Here is a 14,769-nt window from a genome sequence, read left to right as displayed (position 1 = left end):
TTCAGTAGAAGAAGGGGTGGGGGGTGTTGAAAGAGAAGCTGTTTATTGGCTACACGCTACAGAAACTGCTTTTGGCTGTACTGCATGACTGGGCATTTGTGACAGCTAGAGTCCTGCCTGCCACATCGGCCTCAGGCACTGTGCATTCTACCAGTCAGCCTGGAATCAATCACTTTCCACAGTTAAGCTAAAGAGGCTGTTTCAAGGCCCACTGACTGTCCTCTGTTTGTCTTAGTGCTCATAATAAAAGGGAACTATTACATGGAGCCCTTTTTGTGTTAGCCATCTCACCCTAGTCTGAGACCACTAGGGAAGTGAACGTGACTTCTTTTCAGATGATTTGGAAACAATTCCTAATTTCTGAGGACTATATGGCTGCGCTCAGTCAGTCAGTGATCATGCTGGGTCAAAAGAAGTGATAATCATTCTGTGGACCATCTATCACTCTGTCCCTTTCATTTTGTCCTCTGAATCTAGGGCACAGGCTCAGCATCAACAAAACTGTCCATTTCAGCTGGAATGAAAGGGCAGTCGGCACCCAGTGTGTTCAAGTACACGGCAATGTTAGTTAATGACTTCCAGTGTTTTAATTGGCCATTCTGTGAAAGTAGGTTTTTAGGCCATTTCATTAGCTGGTTTAGGGCCCCATAGCTCCCTGTGGGTCTGTTTGATTCCAGGGGAGCTCTGGACAGTATTCTACTGTACTATCACCTATGTAGCGAGACACAAGTCCCTATGTTTAAGGGCAGGATATCAGCCTCACTGTTCCAACAGCTGACTAGAGGTTGCCACTTTGGGACATAGGAGGTCCCACGTGGCCTGGGTTATTGGCTTAACCAGTGGCTTATATAACCAGTGGCCTACTTGCCTCGTTAAATAAAAAAAATATGTACAGTATCTGTATATATACACACGCATACGTGTGTGTGTGTGTGACTTTTGTCCACTAACAAATACACTTCTAGATTACCTTTACTCTAATCACCTTCTGGGGAGATACTTTTTTATTTTTTAAGTACTCAATACATAACTGTGTGTTGTTCCAAAGCAATAACATCAAAACAGCAATGCTGCAAGGTTGATACAAGCAGTGGTTCCCAAAGTAGGGTCTGCGGCTCGCAGAGGTACAGTAGGGCGTCCAGGCCAGAGATTTTATTTAATTATTATTGTTTTTTTTAAATATCAATATTGCTTGCAGATTAAACTAATTTGGCCAAGTGGTATGTGGAAAAGTTGCAGATACAATACAATGCAATATTATTAATATACAATATACCCTTAACTTCTTATGGCTGGGGGCAGTATTGAGTAGCTTGGATGAATAAGGTGCCCAGAGTAAACTGCCTGCTACTCATGCCCAGTTGCTAATATATGCATATTATTAGTATTGGATAGAAAACACTGAATTTTCTAAAACTGTTTGAATGATGTCTGTGAGTATAACAGAACTCATATGGCAGGCAAAAACCTGAGAAACAATCCAACCAGGAAGTGGTTTTGTAAGTTTTCAACTCATTGCCTATCGAAGATAGTGGGATATTGGTCATATTGCACTTCCTAAGGCTTCCACTAGATGTCAACAGTCTTTAGAACCTTGTTTGATGCTTCCACTGTGAGGTGGGGGGGAATGAGTCAGAGGTCTGGCAGAGAGCCACGAGCTCAGTTTCGCACGCTCACGTGAGAGTTAGCTCTGTTCCATTGCATTTCTGAAGACAAAGGAATCCTCCAGTTGAGACAAATCTTCAATAATGTTAAACATCCTAAAGATTGATTCTATACTTCGTTTGACATTTTTCTATGAACTGTAATATGAATTTTCGTCTGAACTTTCGCATGGACTTGCCCGCGCGTCGTGAGTTTGGATTGTGAACTAAACGCACAAACAAAAAGGACACAGCATTCAGTTAGCAACCACAGATTAAATACTGTGTAATCGATGAGAATAGAGCCACAGCACAGATTTCAAGATGTGTGCTGATTTAGTTTGGAAAAGTGATATGCTATGCCTAGTTGATTTTCATATGCTTCAGATGGGGCTTCATTTGAAATCACATTAAGCCAGAGACTGCCTGGCTGTCACCCCGAGCAGTTGACTAATACGTAATGGCAATGACCTCAGACTTCCGATTTACACTGTTTTGCTCTCCAATTAAATGTGTAGCCTAATTGATGACTAACGTAAGGCTCATCCTTTGCGGTCCTTTATACACTAGTTACCAAAACGTTTCGGATTGTATGATACAAACCCAAGGCGTTTTATTTAGCATGTTTAGAATTCCCACAGGGACCAGCAAAAAAAAAAAGGATTGAAATGTATGTACTCAGTTCTGTCGCTTTGGATAAGAGCATCTGCTAAATTACTCAAATGTAGAATATGCAAACCGAAAGCACAGCTGAATATGCTAAAACTGCTTGGTCATAAAATTTTTATAACTTTACACATGATCTCCTTAGTGATCTAATGCACTCTCTGTTTCCCCTTACAACAGTATATCAAGATCCCTGCCCCATCCCCAGAGGCCCCAGATGCACTCCGGGTCTTCTCCTTCTACCTGTCCAGTGATAGCAAAGACAAACCTCAGGCCAGCGTTGACTGCATCCACCAGCATGTCTCAGGGTAAGCCCACTCTACTGTTTTCAGAGAACCACAGATGGAATTCAGTCAGTTCACAGTAGAGCTGGGCCGATAAACCAAACATTCTCGACACCGACCATACCGATCACTTAATGTAGACATTTAGCTGATATTGTTTATTACGATAAGTAGCCTATACTAGAGAAATGTAACATTTGACATGAATAACGTTTGCTAATATGGGTGAATGTTAATTAGACAATTGATGGCTACAACCATCAAACTAGTAGTAGTAGGTTAAAGGATCTTTTAAAGAACAGTGGTGCTCATTTTTATTAACTTATCATTGTATTTATTGTTATGGCATCAATCCAGGCAGTTTATTATGATATGTATTTGTGCCCATATCGTCCGAACTAGTTCAGTCAGATAGGGACCACAGGGAATTTTGAGACACTGCTCTCTCTCTTGCTCTTTCTCTCATTGCTAACGCAAGTAAACCTTGTCTGAACACTAGAAACCAATGACACCTTATCCCAGACTGTTTTTCTTACCATGTATAGTTCAGTCTTATTTTTGAACTACTCATAAACTCTAACCTTTTTGAGCTAAGCAGTATTTGTTGAGGTCTTGTTTTTCCTTTTGAGTTACTGTAAGCACCTATTTAGCGTGCTGTGTTGCTGAAGTTTGACTGCTGGTGTATTAGTATTTTATTAGGATCCCCATTAGCTGTTGCTGAAGCAGCACTTACTATCTCTGGGGTCCACACAACATAAAACATGACATGATACAGAACATAAATAGACAAGAGCAGCTCAAGGACATAACTACATACATTTTGAAATGGGGAAAAATAGACAAAGTCCTGTACTTGCCTTGCAAACATATTCACATTCTTGGATTTATTCACATTTTATTGTTACAAAGCAGGATTAAAAGCTACTTCATTGTCATTTTTTGTCAACAATCTACTCCAAATACTCTGTCAAAGTTAATTAATAAAAATTACATGACTAAAATATAGTTGTTGCATAAATATTCAGCCCATATGTTCAGGCATGTCTAAATTAGTGTAGGAGTAACATTTGTCTTAAAAAATGACATAAGTTACACGGACTGACTGTGTGAAATAATAGGGGTTGACATAATTTTTTTAATGACTAACCCTTCCTCTGTCCCTCATACATACAGTCAGTCAAGTGAATTCCATGCACAGATTCAACTACAAAGCTTCATAAAGAAGGGCAGCGATTGTTAGATGGGTAACAATAACAAATCAGACATTGAATATCTCTTTTAAGCATAATCAAGCTAATAATTATGCTGTGGATTGTGCATTAAACCACCCAGACACATCAAAGATACAGTTGTCCTTCTAAACTGAGCTGCTGGACAAACTGCTGAGGGACGTCACCATGAGGCCATTGGTGATTTTAAAACTGAGTTCAACGGCTGTGATGGGAGAACTGTGGATGGATCAACAACATTGTTGTGACCCCACAATAATGACTTAAATTACATAGTGAAAAGAAGAATACACATGTATACAAAATAAATAGAAAACCTGCATCTTGTTTGCAACAAGGCTCTAAAGTAATACTGCAGAAAAACACTAGAAAGGAATACACTTTATGGGTGCAAAGGAGGACCGAGCAAGCCCCCATTCTCATCGCCGGGGCTGTGGTGGAGCAGGTTGAGAGCTTCAAGTTCCTTGGTGTCCACATCACCAACAAACTAACATGGTCCAAGCACACCAAGACAGTCGTGACGAGAGCACGACAAAGCCTATTCCCCCTCAGGAGACTGAAAAGATTTGGCATGGGTCCTCAGATCCTGAAAGTTCTACAGGTGCACCATTGAGAGTATCCTGACTGGTTGCATTACTGCCTGGTATGGCAACTACTCGGCCTCCAACCTAAAGGATCTACAGAGGGTTGTGTGTACTGCCCAGTACATCACTGGGGCCAAGCTTCCTGCCATCCAGGACCTCTATACCAGGTGGTGTCAGAGGAAGGCCCTAAAAATGGTCAGATTACAGCCACCCAAGTCATAGACTGTTCTCTCTGCCTCCGCACGACAAGTGGTACCGATGCACAAAGTCTGGTACCAACAAGACCTTAAACAGCTTCTACCCCCAAGCCATAAGACTATTAAATAGCTGACCAAATAGTCACCCAAACTATCTGCATTGACCCTTTTTGCACTAACTCTTGACTCATTGCTGCTGCTACTGTTTTATCGATCCTGTTGCCTAGTCACTTTACCCCAACCTATATCTACCTCAATTGCCTTGTAACCCTGCACATCGACTCGGTACTGGTACCCCCTGTATATAGGACAGTTGTTACTCATTGTTTATTTGTCTCTGCATTGTTGGGAGGGCTCTAAGTATTTCATTGTTGGTCTACACCTGTTCTTTAAGAAGCATGTGACCAATAAAATGCGATTTGATTCTGAAAGTAACACACACTGTTTGACAACGCAACCGTTGTAATATTACCCAGTTTGAAAAAGTAAAAGTAATCTGAGGACGTAATGCATTACTTTTGTAACATGTTACCCGCAACATTGCACAGGTTGCGGGTAATGGAGAGATCAGAGAATGGTGAGATCAGTGTTTGTGGTCATCTGGGGGTCAAAGGTAGCTCTGTGCTGCTCTGTTAGCACTAGAGGTCGACCGACTATGATTTTTCAATACCGATACCGATTATTGGCGGACCAAAAAAAGCCGATACCGATTAGTCGGACAATTTAAAAATAATAATAATAATAATAATACATTTTATTTTTAAATGTATTTGTAATAATGACAATTACAACAACACTGAATGAACACTTTATCTTCAAATAAATAATGAAACATGTTCAATTTGGTTTAAATAATGCAAAAACAAAGTGTTGGAGAAAGTAAAAATGCAATATGTGCCATGTAAAAAAAGCTAACGTTTAAGTTCCTTGCTCAGAACATGAGAACATTTGAAAGCTGGTGGTTTCTTTTAACATGAGTCTTCAATATTCCCAGGTAAGAAGTTTTAGGTTGTAGTTTATTATAGGAATTATAGGACTATTTCTCTCTATACCATTTGTATTTCATATACCTTTTGACTATTAGATCTTCTTATATGCACTTTAGTATTGCCAGTGAAACAGTATAGCTTCCATCCCTCTCCTCGCCCCTACCTACGCTCGAACCAGGAACACATCGACAACAGCCACCCTCGAAGCATCGTTACCCATCGCTCCACAAAAGCAACGGCCCTAGCAGAGCAAGGGGAACAACTACTCCAAGTCTCCAAGCGAGTGACGTCACCGATTTGAAAAGCTATTAGCACGCACCCCGCTAACTAGCTAGCCATTTCACATCGGTTACACTAGGCTAATCTCGGGAGTTGATCAACTTGAAGTCATAAACAGCTCAATGCTTGAAGCATTGCGAAGAGCTGCTGGCAAAACACACGAAAGTGCTGTTTGAATGAATGCGTACGAGCCTGCTGCTGCCTACCATCTTTCAGTCAGACTGCTCTATCAAATATCAAATCATAGACTTAATTATAACATAATAACACACAGAAATACGAGCCTTTGGTCATTAATATGGTCGAATCCGGAAACTATAATTTCAAAAACAAAAGGTTTATTCTTTCAGTGAAATACGGAACCGTTCCATATGTTATCTAATGGGTGGCATCCATCAGACTAAATATTCCTGTTACATTGCACAACCTTCAATGTTATGTCATAATTACGTAAAATTATGGCAAATTAGTTTGCAACGTGCCAGACGGCCCAAACTGCTGCATATACCCTGACTCTGTTGCAAGAGAAGTGACACAATTTCCCTAGTTAAAAGAAATGTATGTTCGCAGGCAATATTAACTAAATACGCAGGTTTAAAAATGTATAGTTGTGTATTGATTTTAAGAAAGGCATTGATGTTTATGGTTAGGTACACGTTGGAGCAACGACAGTACTTTTTCCGCGAATGTGCACCGCATCAATTATATGCAACGCAGGACACACTAGATAAACTAGTAATATCATCAACTATGTGTAGTTAACTAGTGATTATGATTGGTTGTTTTTTTTATAAGATAAGTTTAATGCTAGCTAGCAACTTACCTTTGCTTCTTACTGCATTTGCGTAACAAGCAGGCTCCTTGTGGAATGCAATGAGAGGCAGGTGGTTGGACTAGTTTAACCGTAAGGTTGCAAGATTGAATCCCCAAGCTGGCAAGGTAAAAATCTGTCGTTCTGCCCCTGAACAAGGCAGTTAACCCACCATTCCTAGGTAATCATTGAAAATAAGAATGTGTTCTTAATTAACTGACTTGCATAGTTAAATAAAGGTGTAAAAAAATTAATAAAATAAAAAAGAATTCGGCCAAATCGGTGTCTAAAAATACCGATTTCCGATTGTTATAAAACTTGAAATCGGCCCTAATTAATCGGCCATTCCGATTAGTCGGTCGACCTCTATTTAGCACCGCAGCCCATAGGCATCTTCACTTTGACATTGTACAGCTTAATGCCATAGCATAGGATGTGAGGAATGAGCATGAGGACAGAAGTCAAAGAACCGGTCATGGGAGTGAGGCATATGTCACACGTAGACAGAAACACAAATACACTTTCACGAAATGGTCTATTTAATGGGAAGTAGTGTGTGATATTTTGTACATTACCAGTTGCTGCTATGTGAGCCTCATCCTGTGTTCTCCTCAGGGAGGGCAGGGAGCACCTGGAGGGCCAGGGCAGTATTCAGGACAAGATCACTGTGTGTGCCACTGATGACTCATACCAGATGACCCGAGAGCGCATGTCTCAGGTTGAGAAGGACATCATGAGCAGGTCGGCCATCGAGATCAAACCAGGCTCTACACATGGTAAGTCTGCAGTCACAGGCTGCCTTTACCTATGCTGACTGCGTTAGGTCCAAACCAGCTTCATACGAAGCCCTTTGCTGCCTGGGGATCAAGGGAAAAGTAATGGAGGTGTTTAATGTTATCGGAAAGCTTCTAATCCATCGCCTTCTACCATCTTGTCCTGCTGATAATTGCCATATGATGTGAAAGTTTTCACATAATTGATCAAAGTACTTGGGTTGCAATTATTCATGCGAGAGGGATGCCTCTTTTTCTTCTCCTTTTCCCTTCATTTTGACCAGATTGCTTAGGCACGTTGCCAACCTGCATACCAGCTCCATTCATGTGATTGAGTTTGCCAGAAGTATTCACTAACTAGTCTCATGCTGAGTGGATGAAGTTTTGCCTAAGAGTTTAATTACAGTGGCTGCGACTCAATTAGTTTTCATCTATTGAAAAACTGAATAATGTATGTAGATTCTTTGAAGCAAAGGCCATAATTCATCATAAGAACTTATGAACTAATGAAGATTTAAATTAAAACACTGTTTATTTGCCCCACAAAGTAAATAAATTATTGTGGGAGCATACCAGTGCTGTACATATCTTTACACAGCATCTGAACCAGTGGGACCGTTGGAATGTGCATTAGTTATATTTCATCCAGGAGGAGGGTGTATACACAGGCTTCTGTGTCTTCTGATGGGTTATGTCTTGTTGTCTGAAGGGACATGTTGCAGATGCTGTGTATTATAACCTGGACACACAAAAAATTGCTGCGTTTATGACGTTATACTAGTGGCTTTAAGCCACATGGAGCTCAACTTTGCACACACTGACAGTTTTACACACATTGTCTAAAACATAATTATAACATTAATGGTAATTCCTGCACAAGCCATTTTCTACAGCTGTTGAAGCAAGCAGCACACATGACCTCCCATGCTCTGCTGCTGAAAATGGGCCTCTTGAGTGTTCTTGCACAACCCAGTTAAATGTAGCTGGCATGTTTGCTGTGTAATATCTCTGCTGCATGAGTACAAAAAAAGAGCTATTTCTTATCCAAATACATCATTTTTACATTAAAGTTTATCAAGTAAAAATGTAGAAGTCCACTTGCAGCCTTAGCCTGGTAACCTTGACATTGGTTCTCATGTTTCATATGGTGTAAGGCACACAACTGGGCTCTCTTTCCCACAGCATGGACAGGACAGGACAGTAAGGTGCTCATATACTTGATATCAAAGGGAACTTAAATGAAAGGGTCATAAACTATGCGTCATATGCGCTACGGAGCACACAAACCGACATCTTTCTAAATACCAACCATCTATGATTTTAGATGTAATGTATGGCTCAAAAACCTGTACTTTCCCAGCGAAAGGATTGCTGAAGAAATCCTGCAAAAGGCATTTTAAGGTCATCACTGACCATTCTTATGAAGGGAAAAATCATTTTTTTAGTTCAGTAGTGATAAAAGCATTGGGAAGCTATATCTGGAAACCCATTGGCAGCCCCATCTCCCACCACTTGTATGCTGTGATTACAACTTTTTGAGGTCAGTTTTGGTTGGATTCTTTATTTTTTTTATCATGGTTTTTGATTTTGGTTTTGATTTGTATTATGTAATAATGACATTTATTTTAGCTATTTTAGCTATTTTTATTTATTTTTTTGGTTACTTTTCTACCTTTTTTTCCCTTCTCAATTTTGTGGTATCTATTTTGGTAGTTAGTCTTGTCTCCTCGCTGCAACTCCAGTACAGACTCGGGAGAGGTGAAGGTCGAGAGCCGTGTGTCCTCCAAAACACAACCCAACCAAGCTGTTTTGCTTCTTGACACAATGCCCACTTAACCCAGAGGCCAGCTGCACCAATGTGTTGGAGGAAACACCGTACAGCTGTGTCAGCGTGCACTGTGTCCGGCCCCCCACGCCACAGGAGTCGCTAGTGCGCGATGGGACAAGGACATCCCTGCCGGCCTAACCCGGACGACGCTGGGCCAATTGTGCGCTGCCAAATGGGTCTCCCGGTCGCGGCCGGCTGCGCAGAGCCTGAACTCAAACCCAGAATGTCTTTTAATAGAAATTCCAAAGCCAAAAATGGAAAATATTCCATTGTCTCTGTCAGGTCCAAATTTGGTAGACATCAGTAGAAAATAGAAAATTGCTAAGAAATAATAAAATATTGCAGTTTTGTATGTACCTTTTTGCAAATATTATTTAGTGCTTTTAAGACATTATTTTTAATTCCTTAATGTCATCATCTGATCTCTGCTCAGGGAGTAGCTGCTGGCCAGCCAGACCATTTAACATGATCTCTGTGCTCCCCATACTGTACTGTCTTTAATCATCCTATTTAGCTAGGCTAGCCTGCCTAAGTATACTACAGAGCTGTCTGACAAAATTTGACTCGTTCTTCAAGGTAGATAAGGCATACTTTAACGAACTGTCTCTCCCTCTCATGTTGTTTTTTATTTTACCTTTATTTAACTAGGCAAGTCACTTAAGAACAAATTCTTATTGTCAATGACGGCCTAGGACTGTCTTGTTCAGGGGCAGAACAACAGATTTTTATCTTGTCAGCTCGGGGATTCGAGTCCAACGCTCTAACCACTAGGCTCCCTGCCGCCCCTGAACAAGTCCTCTCTCATGTGGTCTGGCTATCTAACCTAACATAGTAAGTGTAACATTGTATCCATCTGTCCAAGCCTGAAAAACCAGACTCAATGTATAATGGTAATTTTAGTTTTATTTAACCTTTTATTTTAACAGGGAAGACATATTGAGACCTACACTATATATGCAAGAGTATGTGGACACTGCTTCAAATTAGTGTATTTGGCTATTTCAACCACACCCGTTGCTGACAGGTGTATAAAATCGAGCAAACATCCATGCAATCGCCATAGGGAAACATTGGCAGTAGAATGGCCCATACTGAAGAGCTCACTGACTTTCAACGTGGCACCGTCATGGGATGCCACCATTCCAACATGTCAGTTCGTCAAATTTCTGCCTTGCTAGAGCTGCCCCGGTCAACTGTAAGTGCTGTTATTCTGAAGTGGGAACATCTAGGAACAACAATGGCTTAGCCACAGTGCTAGGCCATTCAAGCTCCAGAACGGGACCAGCGAGTGCTGAAGCGCACAGCGCATAAAAATGGTCTGTCCTCTGTTGCAACACTCGCTACCGAGTTCCAAACTGCATCTGGAAGCAACGTCAGGACAATAACTGTCAATCGGGAGCTTCATCAAATGGGTTTTCAAGTCCAAACAGCCACACACAAGCCTAAGATCACCATGCGCGATGCCAAGCGTCGGCTGGAGTGGTGTAAAAGCTTGCCGTCATTGGACTCTGAAGCAGTGGAAACGCGTTCTCTGGAGTGATGAATCACGCTTCATCATCTGGCAAACCGAAGGACAAATCTGGGTTTGGCGGATGCCAGGAGAACGCTACCTGCCGAATGCATAGTGCCAATTGTAAAGATTGGTGGAGGAGGAATAATGGTCTTAGGCTGTTTTTCATGGTTCAGGCTAGGCCGCTAAAAGGAAATCTTAATGCTACAGCATACCATACATTCTAGATGATTCTGTGCCTCCAATTTAGTGGCAACAGTATGGGGGAAGGCCCTTTCCTGTTTCAGCATGACAATGCCCTTGTCCATAATGTGAGGTCCATACAGAAATGGTTTGTTGAGATTAGTGTGGAAAACTTGACTTGCCTTCACAGAGCCCTGACCTCAACCCCATTGAACACCTTTGGGATGAATTGGAACGCCGACTGCGAGCCAGGCCTAATCGCCCAACATCAGTGCCGACCTCACTAATGCTCTTGTGGCTGAATGGAAGTAAGTCCCCACAGCAATGTCCCAACATCTAATGGAAAGCCTTCCCAGAAGAGTGGAGGCTGTTATAAAAGCAAAGGGGGACCAACTCCATATTAATGCCCCTGATTTTGGAATTAGATGTTTAACGAGCAGGTGTCCACATACTTTTTGTCATGCAGGGTATGTCAGTCACTATACCAGTCATGGAAACAGTTCATGTTTTTCAGGCAGTGTATTTGTGTAGGAATGTATATATGTTTTGTGCTTCCCATTACTTTTTGTATTTAGAGATCGATTGGGTATAATGTGTAAATTTACATTGTGTATACAGGGCGCATTTGTAAAAGAGATCTAAGTCCCCAATCAATACTTTAAATTGCCTAAAACGCACCAGAACGTCAAGATGAAATGTATTTACATTTTTGACCCAGCAATAAGGTGCATTAAAACTAAAAGCAGATTTACCTAGCTCAGTGGAAACCCTAGGAACCTTGTTAACCAATCCTGTGAACGGGTTAGGCAACTCGGGCGTCTATATTTGAACAGCAAAGTTGGATAAGACACAAGTTTATGAAGTCGTGCTTTGTAAACAAAAAGGGGAAAATGTAGAGATCTATGGGTCTTTAGCGAAGTCCAGCCAACCTTTTGATGCAGTGATGAGTAGAAAAAACAAAGGGCACTATGGTAGATGCATCCAAAGGTTTAAGAGTAGTAACAACTGCACTTGGATAAATAATATTACCATAATCAAGAACAGATCAAAAAGTAGACTGAATAATCTGCTTCCTGCTTCTTAGAGAAAGGCACAATCTGTTTCTTTAGAAATGCCCACTTTAAATCTTAGCTTCTTTACCAGCTTATTTACAGTATGATTTTTTTTTTAAACGTCAAAACCCATATCAATCCAAATGCCTAAGTATGTATATGCGGCAACACGTTCAATTGGAGAACCATCTAATGAGTGAACATCTACTTCATCTGAAACATTATCAGGAGAGTTTGAAAAGGACACGTGAGACACTACACCTAGTTAATTACCACGTTTCTGCGCTGAACATTTGCTTAATGTAAACTACAACTCCCATCAGTTCAGCGTCCCACATAGTTCTTGACTTGATTTCTCTCGTGAATGATTTGATTTCACCCTCGAGAAAGGGCGTGTTGGGCTCACAAAATAAAATACTACGTGGAATTCAAGTAATAACCGACGTTAGTCAATTAGTTGTTTAATAACCGAAACCCCCTCCAAAATATCTGTTAATTGCTCCGCACTAGCTAGTATTGAGGTTAAGAAAGGTTAGGCTTGGTTAGTCCAGTTATGGTTGGGTCTGGTTAGACTCATTTATCTGGTAAGGAGAACATCAGGTAGCAGTAGGACAATACACCCAAGGAGTGAGGAATACCACAAACTGTGTGCTGTCTTTGAGATGAGATGATAAGCCAAGATCATAATTCTCTGTGATCACTAAAGATCCTCTGGCACTTCATGCTGGAGTAGAATTTAACCCTGCCCTCCTGGCTAAACTCCAACCTGGAAACCATGGAGAACTCATCCTAAGCCTGTTATAGGCTCACTAACTCCTCACTTCTCTGCTTGGTCTGGTGTCAGTCTGACGTACATGACTTATTGTTGTAATGCATTACACCTTGGTGATAGACAGGCTGAGGAACACCCGATAATCTCAAACTGAGCTTCTGATGGTCTTCGGTGTAACTATACATGTTGGATGAATGCTACTGTTGTGGTTTCAATGTGATAGTCATGTTTGGATACACCAATGTTAATCTAGTATAGGGTTGTCACGATACCAGTATTGCAATACTACAATACCTGATTTTCCATGGCAAACAGGAAAACACAAAGCAAACGTAACTCTTTGGTCCTTTAAAAAAGTTACTGTATGTAAAATGTTGCATGCTGTATCATGGAAAATAAATGTGATTCTGTTTTTGATTTTGTACACCATGATGTTGAACAAATATTTTTTTACAAACGAGGAAACCAACCCATATCATATTTCTGAAAAGCAACTTATGTTTCAGTCAAGCATGTGCAGTAGAAAGAATAGCGTTTTACAAACCTTCCCATAACCAACTACATGACGAGCAGATTTAATTTATTGTTAGCGTCTAGTCGCTGCTTGTTTTAAAATGAGGCAATGCAGGCTATTTCTCTACACGGCAGGAAGATATTGGACTGTAAAATGTATGCGTCTTGAACCAGGGTAGCTTTTATGACAAGCTCTCGAAACTACATTGCATTTGGCAAAAGCAGAGATTTACCCTCAGGCCCAGAGTTGATTAAAAAAAATTGTTTGTTACTAGGGCTCATATTATATGTTGTTGATATCGTCATTCTTCACATTAAAGAAAATGTCATGAATTGTTTGTATAATGTTTGATGCATAACGCATAAGAATAGAGACATTTTGGTGACTTGTTATTCAATATCTTTAACATTATTACATTCCAGTTGTGCAACAACTGTGGCCTTTTTAGAAATGTGAACTTGAGTGCATGGAGCCAAATAATTGACATACTCCGTAAAATACTATTTAGATTGTCATATCTAAACCTACTCTAGCTCCCGGGTGGCACAGCGCTGCATCTCAGTGCTAGAGGCATCGCTACAGACCCTGGTTCGATTCCAGGCTGTATCACAACCGGCCGTGATTGGGAGTCCTATAGAGCAGCGCACAATTGGCCCAGCGTCCTTTGGGTTTGGCCGGGGTAGGCCGTCATTGTAAATAATAATTTATTCTTAACTGACTTGCCTAGTTAAATAAAATATAATAGATCAACTCTTTCACGTACAATACTTTACGTAATGCAGTAGATGCATGATACCAGAACCACACTGCTCCCACGTAGAGGCTGTGCTTTTCATCCTATAGCAACCTTGAAAGCAGATCTTAAACGTTTAATTAGATTAGGTTGGGGAGATACATCTACATACAGTATAAGCACCACCATGTCCTGCTGGCTTGGAGCCAGGTTAATTAGTGCTGCAACAGGAAAAATGCTCTCTGTGAGTGAGCAAGGTGCTTTAGTTTCCATGCTCCTCTGTTTGCACAGGAACTGGTCAACCCTTTCACTGCACTCCAAGCCTGGTGCTGCGTACCAACGCTTCGATCACACCGACAGCGTCATTGCGGTTTGGTACACCAGAATTGCATTCATTTCCAATGAAGGGATGCGTTTGTCTTGGAGCAGTGTGTTGCAGTGCGTTCGGTGTGGTGCATCCATTGGATTTATCCAACGTACGCGTCAAACCTGTATGTGTAGACGGCTTGACAGAAACGCTAGCAGAAGGTGAACTTTTGTTGCATAAATATCCAGATGATGCCGTGTACTATTTTGCGCAAGGATGCTGTCGGTCTGTACAGGAGGCTTTCATGAGATCTGGCTAAATATGTTAAGACGCTATTTCCTACTAGGGACACAAGGTGCCATAACTGTGTGCAGTGTTTGCATACTGTATATATAACTGACATCTGTCAAGACAA

The 14,769-nt window shown here is 41.0% G+C and overlaps 1 protein-coding gene across 3 annotated transcripts in view; it reads left to right on the top strand.

Annotated features, from left to right (window-relative positions):
* Nucleotides 1-14,769, top strand: part of LOC118401191 (RNA polymerase II elongation factor ELL2-like) — a 54,480-nt gene that overhangs the window by 19,842 nt on the left and 19,869 nt on the right. For all 3 annotated transcript variants that reach the window (XR_004829193.2, XM_035798493.2, XM_035798492.2), the window contains 2 exons: nt 2,490-2,617; nt 7,298-7,458. Coding sequence is in view for 2 of the 3 variants with exons in the window: in XM_035798493.2 (XP_035654386.1) it covers nt 2,490-2,617; nt 7,298-7,458 (289 nt within the window). In the remaining variant the exon portion in view is untranslated. The remainder of the gene's footprint in view (nt 1-2,489; nt 2,618-7,297; nt 7,459-14,769) is intronic.

The sequence above is a fragment of the Oncorhynchus keta genome, chromosome 22, assembly GCF_023373465.1.
Source record: "Oncorhynchus keta strain PuntledgeMale-10-30-2019 chromosome 22, Oket_V2, whole genome shotgun sequence".
Lineage (NCBI taxonomy): Eukaryota > Metazoa > Chordata > Actinopteri > Salmoniformes > Salmonidae > Oncorhynchus > Oncorhynchus keta.
This window is presented reverse-complemented; position numbering and strand designations above follow the sequence as displayed.